Here is an 8,774-nt window from a genome sequence, read left to right as displayed (position 1 = left end):
AGTCTCACGGTCTCTCCTGCCCGGGCTGGCTTTGAACTGCGATCCTCAGATCTCAGCCTCCTGAGTAGCTAGGATTACAGGTGTGAGCCACCAGCGCCCGGCGGCACTTTTTTTTCCAATTTAAAATATCTTATTTAAGACATTGCATCTTCCAATTATATGGTGCTTAAAAGTACATTATTTTCCTATGCACAACTTTATTATATTCAAGTATTGAGGATATCCAGAAATTTACAATAACAGCTCAAATTTAAAACTGCTGTAGGATTCACAAATTTTGTTTTTTTTTCATAGTTAAGATATTGAACAATGCCACATTCATTATATATATTATATAATTATTGTATATTATATATATTTCATTACTAAAAAGAAAAAAAAAGCATATGATGTCATAGGCATAGCAAAGTAACCATTATCTATGCCCAAGTGGTCCCAAGAGTGCTTAACCAAATTTTTTTTCAAGTGCCAAGCTTCGAGGCTGGGAATGTGGCACAGTGGTAGAGTGCCTGCCTAGCATGCATGAAGCCTGGAGTTCGATTCCTCAGTACCACATGAACAGAAAAATCTGGAAGTCACTCTGTGGCTCTCTGGCAAAAAGAAAACCAAACCAACCAACCAAGTGCCAGGCTTTGGATTTGTAGTAGTGATTAGCAGATGGCTCGTGTAGGCTCTCTTCTTTCACAAATGAGGAACTATGGACAGAAGTGTCAACTTTTTCTGCCAGGCACTCATATCTCACGTATGTTAGCTACTCAGGAGGCTGAGATATGATTTTAAGCCAACCCAAGCACAAAATCTATGAGACTCTTATCTCCAATTAACCAGCCAAAAGCCAAAAGTGGAGTTATGGCTCAAGTAGTAGAATGCTAACTTTAATAGAAAAAAGCCAGTGAGAGCATGAAGCCCTGAGTTTGAGCCCAGTACCTGTACAAAAGGAGAGAGAGAGAGGGAGAGAGAAAGAGAGAGGTGAGATTCTTTAAAAAGCAGTTGACATTGGATGAGAGAGCCCTAATAAACCTCCTAGCGCTCCCTGAACTTTGTTTAAAATATGGTTGTTCCATGCTTGCTACTGATAGCCTCTCTAATACCTAATTTTATGGCATATCCAGAAAATCCATCTCTCCTAGGTACACCTCACAACCTTGTATATGAGAAGCTAAAATAACATAGGCCCCATGATTACACCTAGTTACTCAGAAAGCTGGTATCCAGAGGACTTAAGTTTAGTTTGAAACCAGCATAGGCAGAAAATAATTAGCAAAAAAGTAGAACCAGCAGCATAGTTTGAGTGGTGGAGCAAGCAAGCCCTACAAGCATGAGGCCCTGAGTTCACACTCTGATACAAACACAATAAAGGTAAGTTCATATTTAGTTTAGCTATGTATCCTAAACATTTGTGTTTGTCATGGTGTGATATGGAAGTCTAACTTATGTCTAAAGTTTAAAAGAAATGAGAGCTGGGCGCCAGTGGCTCACGCCTGTAATCCTAGCTACTCAGGAGGCTGAGATTTGAGGAACAAAGATCTGAGGTTCAAAGCCAGCTTGGACAGGAAGGCCTATGAGACTCTTCTCTCCAATAAACCATTCAGAAAACTGGAAATGGAGCAGTGGCTCAAGTGGTAGAGCGCTAGCCTTGAGCTGAAGAGCTGAAGGACAGCACCCAGGCCCAGAGTTCAAGCCTCACAACCAACCAAAAAAAAAAAAAATGAGAGTTAACAGAAGAGTATAGGCTGTAATCAGATACCTAGGCATACACCTAGGTACTGGGAGGAGTTTTTCAAGTTGGAGGTATAGATTCAGGTCGAAGCCAGTCACCTTGGGGGAATCTTTCTTTTGCTGCTTCAAAGAAGCCAAAGCCTCTAAGCACTGGTGACTAAAAGTTCTAATCCTAGTTACTCAGGAGGCTAAAATCTAAGGACTGAGGTTTGAAGCCAACCTGACAGAAAAATTTGTAAGACTTTTATCCCCAAATAACCACCAAAAAGCTGTGGAGCTGTGGCTCAAGTGGTAGTGGGTCAGCCTTGAGGGGGCATGCTAAATTTCAAGCCTCAGTACTGGCATGCACATGCACGTGTGCACAAACAGACACACAGACACATAGACACACACACACACACACACACACACACACACACACACACACACATACACACACACACAGAGCTTCTATATTCCATATAAGCTAAGCAGTAAGGTTCTGGGTCTCTGGTCTCAGTCTTCTCTGGAACTCTCCACAAAGTTCTAATGGCCTCTCAGCAGATTTTAAGAGTCTGTTCCAAGCAAGTAATCAAAGAAAAGTGAGTTAGGACAAGGAAGGAGACAAAAAATGGGGAGAGACTGTAAAGAAGAACAATCTTGACTCCCACCTTTAATAGATTTGTTTTGTGCAAGAGGCAGCAGGGGTACTTGGGCTCGGCCGAGGTAGGAGCCTGGGTCTGAGTCTTCATCATCAAAAATGTATACAGCCAGGGTCTCCCTCCTCAGATACTGATCCAGGTCAGAGGTCATAAGCACTGGGAATCGAGCCTGATCTCTAAAGTAGGGATCCTTACAGGCAGGAATAATGGCAGTGTCATGATCAGAAAAAGTGAAAAAGCGGTACATGGCATACGGACTTGGCTGAGCTCCCAGCTGCCGACTCTGGAGACCAGAGCACTTGGTGATTTCAATCTGTAGCTCATTCCGAGGTTTCCAAGGTTTTGATCTGGACTGGAAAGATGATGGTCTTGAATTAAGGAAAGGGGCAATGTGAAAGGATTCAGAGATGGGGAACCTTTTTTCTATCAAGGACATTTTGGTATTTATTACATCAGCTCAGGCTGTAAAAAGTTATCAATACAGGGGCTAGGAAGGTGGGTCAGAGGTAGATGCTTGCCTTGCATGCATGAGGCCCTGGGTTCAAGTCCTGAGCACCACATAAGCAGAAAAAGCTGGAAGTGGTGCTGTGGCTCAAGTGGTAGGGCGCTAGTCTTGAGCTGAAGAGCTGAGGGACAGCGCCCAGACCCAGAGTTCAGGCCCCATGACCGGCAAAAAAAAAATAGATGAAGAAGTGGGGCCTGCTGGAGGGTGATTTGGGTCATTGGGGGTGCTGCCTCACAGGGATAAATATTGGGCTAGGACAGTGTGTTGTTATAAAAGCCTGGCGGCCAGGTGCTGGTGGCTTACATCTGGAATCCTAGCTACTCAGAAGGCAGAGATCTGACCATTATGGTTTAAAGCCAGCCTGGGCAGGAAAGTCCAGGAGACTAATCTCCAATAAACTACCAGGAAACTGGAAGTGGCGCCAAGTGGTAGTGTGCTAGCCTTGAGCACAAGAGCTCAGGGACAGTGCCTATACTCGTCCCTGAGCACAAGCCCCAGGACTGCTTCCCCTGCAGAATATAGGAAGATGGCCACAGGCAGCCCATGAGAAACATACACATCTGTCCCATCAGAAACTAAATGACTTTGTGAGTCTTATATGGCCAAAAGTTCCCCATCCCAGACAGGTAAAATCCAGCCCCACTTGGTGAGAATGTACTAGGACCTCGAATCAGCTGTACTAAAGGGTAAGAAAAACCTAATGACCTTCACCTTCCTGGTCACTGGCCTGACAACTTGTTTGAAAGAGATGCTAATACTCAGGCCTTGTCTCAGAGAATGACTGAGAGAAGCTGCTCTTCTCTTGGTAAGAGGAAGTAGCTAGCTCCAGGGCATGGTTTCATTTCAGACCAAGAAAAGAATCTGGACTGGTTTGGGTGTGGTGGGTTTTTCTCCTTGATTCACATTCAACAATCCTTGAGAGTAGAAGTCTGAGTTGTTCTCAGCGGTCAGGCTGTGGCTGCTTTGAGACTTCTGTGCGCATCCATTTCCTCACCTCCTCCTTCTGGGCCTTCCAGGCTCCAGACACACTGGCTGACAGGTAGGTCTGAGCTTGCTTTCCTTTACTGTAAACCTGTAGGCCGGATCTAAGGGGCAAGCGCAGCCTCATCCAGTAGTCTAATACCCCGAAGTCTTCTCCATCAGCTCCTGGGTTGCAGAAAATACGAAGGCATGGAGATTGTGGATGAGGGGTGGCGAGAATAAAGCAGAGGATGCAGATGGGCAAGCACTGGAAGAGCAACTACAAACTATGGGAAAGTATGCATTAGTCCTAGGAACTGCAGGAAGCCAACAACAACACTTACCAGTAAGCATGGTTGAGTCATGGACTTTCTCCACCGTCCCTAGCACCTGGTCAAAGTGAATCCACCCAGTTGCAAGGGTGTGGTGCTCACAGGCCAGGACCTGGTGAAGATCCAGTCGAGCAGAAGCTCTTTGAAAGTAGTGTACAAAAAGTGGACCTGTCTCAACCACATACTGGGAGGTGAAATCATAAAGGGGCTGTGGCCCCACAGATAGTGGAGTACAGTGGGTTTCAAAATCATAGAAGGAATAAGTGCAGAAAGTGGTAGGATGGGGGTCTCCAGCCTGTGCCAGGGCAGCAGAGGTCAGGAAGGCCTGGTGAATGTGTAGTTCAAGGAGATTCTCACTCTGACGCAGCAGAGAAATGTCCACTTCATCCTCATCCTCTTGGGCTGCCAGTGTCTCCGGACATGACAACTGTCGGGTGCTATAAGCAACATCTTTGAGCTGTTCTAAAGGGGAAAGAAAACTGCCTATCCATTAAAGGGCAAGGAACTCTTCCTAGGGTAGAAGAGGGCATACAGATGGAGAATAAGATCATAGTCGAAGTCCTAGTTGAGATTATTTCAAGAAACTCAAGACTCAGATAAAAAAGGCAATAGGATGACAAGACTACAAATTCTTCTGTTTTGTACCGGACCTGGGGCTTGAACTTAGGCCTTTTGGCTCTCACTTGGTTTTTTCACTCAAGGATGGCACTCTACTACTTGAGCCATACTTCCACTTCTGGCTTTTTACTGGTTAATTGGATATACCAATCTCTCTCACGTTTATCTACCTACTCGGACTTTAAATCATTATCCTAAGGTCTCAGGCTCCTAAGTAGCTAGAGATTACAGATGTGAGCCACCAATGCCTGTCTTCAGATGCTTTGAATTCTGATATATATAATTCAGTGTGTGCTTCAAAGAGCAGAAACAAAGGGGCTGGGAGAAAAAAAGCAAAACACCGAACTCAGGAAACATATTTATTTCATCTGAGATGTTTTGGCTTACCGTAAGGTCCTGTGAATTAACAAATGATTCCCTTAAAAACAAAAACAAAAACCTACACACAAAATGTATTCCCATTGGTTTGGTTTGAATAGTATACCAATCGCTAGAGAGAGCAGTAAATGACAGGGTGAAAGTAATTATGATACCACTGTGGGACAAGGCCCAGAAATGTTTCTCCTCTCCAGCCAGATGCCCTTACAACAGATTATGTCCTGCTTCAGAAATTGTTTTCATTTTAAGATGTTAAAAAATGGGCTGGGGGGCTGGGAAGTTGGCTCAGTGGTAGGGCGCTTGCCTTGCATGCCTGAGGCCCTGGGTTCGATTCCTCAGCACCACATAAGCAAAAAGAAAAAAGCTAGAAGTGGCACTGTGGCTCAAGTGGTAGAGCGCTAGCCTTGAGCTGAAGAGCTGAGGGACAGCGCCCAGGCCCAGAGTTCAGGCCCCACGACTGGACCCCAAAAAAAAAAAAGGTGTTAAAAAATAACAGAATAGAGGCTGGGAAGGTCTCAGTGGTATAGCGCTTGACTTGCATGCATGAGGCCGTAGGTTCAATTCCTCAGCACCACATAAGCAGAAAAAAGCCAGAAAGGGCTCAAGTGGTAGAGCACTAGCCTTGAGCTGAAGAGCTGAGGAACAGTGCCCAGGCCCAGAGTTCAGGTCTCAAGACTGACAAAAAACAAACAAACAAAGAAAGAAAAAAAACAGAATAGGTACTGGGAATGTGGCTTAGCAGTAGAGTATTTGCTTAGCATGCATGAAACCCTGGGTTCGATTCCTCAGCATCACATTAACAGAAAAAGCCAGAAGAGATGCTGTGGCTCAAATGGTAGAGTGATACCTTGAGCAAAAGAAGTTCAGGGACAGTGCTCAGGCCCTGAGTTCAAGCCCCAGGACTGTCAAAAATAAATAAATACCAGAATAAAAAGTGACAGAAGAGACTTTCTGGATAGAATGGAAATATTGGCAGTGGGATGCAATGATATGTAAACAATACTGAACTTGGACATTACTTCTCATGCTCAATCAATCAAAAACTTTGAAATGTAGTCTACCTATTACTGGTGAGTATTAGAGTTATCATGAAGAGTTAAATAAGCAAGAAAATGTCAGGCATGAAATCCTAACTATTCAGTAGACTGAAACCTGAGGATCACAGTTCAAAGCCAACCTGGGCAGAAAAGCCTGTTAAGATTTCTATTTCTAAAAGAAAAAAAAGATTTATATTTCTGATTAACCACAAAAAAGCCAGAAGTAGAACTGTGGCTCAAGTGGTAGAGTGCTAGCCTTGAACAAAAAGCTATTCAGTATTCAGGCCCTAAGTTCAAGCCCCAGTACCTCCACAAACAAAAACTCAGCAGGAGGCTGAGATCTGAGGATCATAGTTCCAAGCCAAGATGAGAGAGAAAAAAATCCCCAAGACTCTTATCTCCAATTAACCAGCAAAAGACTAAAAGTGGAGTTGTGTCCTAAGTGGAAGAGGGCCAGCTTTAAGTGGAAAAAACTAAGTCCCACTACCAACACACACACACACACACACACATACACACACACACACACACACACACACACACACACACACAATCAGAATGGAAGAACTGGTTTTAAAAAAACCCCAACTCAAATAGATGCAGAAATTGATTAATGTTTAAATGCCTTCTTAATTGATGAGATTAATATAGCTTTAAATTTTTATCTTACATGGCCCAGTCTAATAGTCTTAGCATTAAAGAACTACTAATATATGAAGTATTATTAAGAGCCAGGGTGCTGGTGACTCACACCTGTAATCCTAGCTATTCAGGAGGCTGAGATATTAGAATCCCAATTCCAAGCCAGCCCAGGCAGGAAAGTCCCTGAGAGTTTATCTCCAATAAACTACTCAGAAAAAGATAGAAGTAGTGCTGTGGCTCAAATGGTAGAGTGCTATCCTTGAGCAAAAGAAGTTCAGAGATGGTGCCTCGGCCCTGAATTTAAGCCCCAGGACTGGCACAGAAAAGCCAGATATGAGTGGCTCATACCTGTAAATAGTTACTCAGGAGACTGAAATCTGAGGATGATGGTTTGAAGCCAGTCTGGACAAGAAAGTATATAAGAATTCTTATTTATTTATTTATTTATTGTTGGTCATGGGGATTGAACTCTGGGCCTGGGCACTGTCCCTCAGCTCTTTAGCACAAGGCAAGTGCTCTACCACTTGAACCACAGCACCCCTTTTTCCTGGTGATTAATTGGAGATAAGAGTCTCACTGGATTTTCCTGCCTGGGCTGGCTTTGAACCGCGATCCTCAGATCTCAGCCTCCTGAGTAGCTAGGTTATAGGCGTGAGCCTCGGAAGCCTGGCAAGACTCTTCTTTCTTTCTTTCTTTTTTGGTCAGTCATGAGGCTTGAACTGTGGGCCTGGGCGCTGTCCCTCAGCTCTTCAGCTCAAAGCTAGTGCTCTACCACTAGAGCCACTGTGCCACTTCTGGCTTTTTCTGTTTGTGTGGTGCTGAGGACTTGAACCCAGGGCCTCATGCATACAAGGCAAGCACTCTACCACTGAGTCACCTTCCCAGCCCCAAGACTCTTATTTCTAATTACCAAAAAGCTAGAAGTGGAGGTTTTGCTAATGTGTCAGCTGTAAACAAAAAAGTTAAAGGATTGTGGCTAGGCCTGAGTTCAAATCTCAGTACTGGCACACAAAAACAAAGAAAACAGAGGTGGTCAGGGGCTGGTGGCTCATGTCTATAATCCTAACTATTCAGGAGTCTGAGATATGTGGATCAAAGTTCAAAGCCAGCCTGGGCAGAAAAATCTGAGAGACTCTTATTTGCAACTAACTGGCAAAAAGTGTGAAGTAGGGGCTGGGATGGTGACTCAGGGGCAGAGTACTTGCCCCGAATGCCTGAGGCCCTGGATTTGATTCCTCAGCATCACATAAGTAGAAAAAGCCGGAGGTGGCGCTGTGGCTCTAGTGGTAGAGTGCTAGCTTTGAAGTGAAGAGCTGAGGGACAGGGCCCAGACCCAGAGTTCTGGCCCCACAACTGACAAAAAAAAAGTCTGAAGTAGAGGTGTGACTCAAGTGGTTGAGTAAAAAAGCCAAGCAAAAGGGTGACGCCCTGAGTTCCAACCCCACACTGGCACAAAAAAAAAAAAAAAAACAAGGAAACAACAATGACAAAAAAAAAACCCCACAGATACCAGGACAGAGAGCAGTAGGTTATATCACACTAAGGCTGTACGTGGCAGCTTTCTAGACAGGCTTACAGAAGGGAAACCAATCTGTGACATGCCCAAGATGAGAATAAATTGTTAAAACTTGCCAGATGATGGAAGGCCATGGCTTCTTAAAATACCTTCCAGCTGCTTGATACGGTCATTCTTGAAATCTAGGAGTTGACTCAACCTCTCCAGTTTTTCTTTATGATCTCTATTTTCATTATCAGCTTTAGCCATCATTGCTTCCAGCTCCTCCTATAACAGGAAAAAAAAACCAATAAAACAACAACAACAAAAAAACATAACTTCTCAGTGAGAACCACTTGCTAGGTAAAGAAGGCTCTGCTACCACCTCATCAGGACTCACTTATAACCTTAGAAAAAGGCCAGGAATTGGGACTGGGAAGGTGGCTC

At 44.2% G+C, this 8,774-nt stretch overlaps 1 protein-coding gene across 1 annotated transcript in view; it reads right to left on the bottom strand.

Moving 5' to 3' along the window:
• The window catches only part of Rpgrip1 (retinitis pigmentosa GTPase regulator interacting protein 1), a 67,192-nt gene that overhangs the window by 20,598 nt on the left and 37,820 nt on the right, over positions 1 to 8,774 (bottom strand). Inside the window, exons 14-17 of the mRNA XM_013029667.1 lie at positions 8,465 to 8,615; positions 4,170 to 4,619; positions 3,860 to 4,011; positions 2,370 to 2,712 (exon numbers count right to left, since the gene is read on the bottom strand). Of these exons, the coding sequence (XP_012885121.1) occupies positions 2,370 to 2,712; positions 3,860 to 4,011; positions 4,170 to 4,619; positions 8,465 to 8,615 (1,096 nt within the window). The remainder of the gene's footprint in view (positions 1 to 2,369; positions 2,713 to 3,859; positions 4,012 to 4,169; positions 4,620 to 8,464; positions 8,616 to 8,774) is intronic.

The sequence above is a fragment of the Dipodomys ordii genome, unplaced genomic scaffold, assembly GCF_000151885.1.
Source record: "Dipodomys ordii isolate 6190 unplaced genomic scaffold, Dord_2.0 Scaffold121, whole genome shotgun sequence".
Lineage (NCBI taxonomy): Eukaryota > Metazoa > Chordata > Mammalia > Rodentia > Heteromyidae > Dipodomys > Dipodomys ordii.
This window is presented reverse-complemented; position numbering and strand designations above follow the sequence as displayed.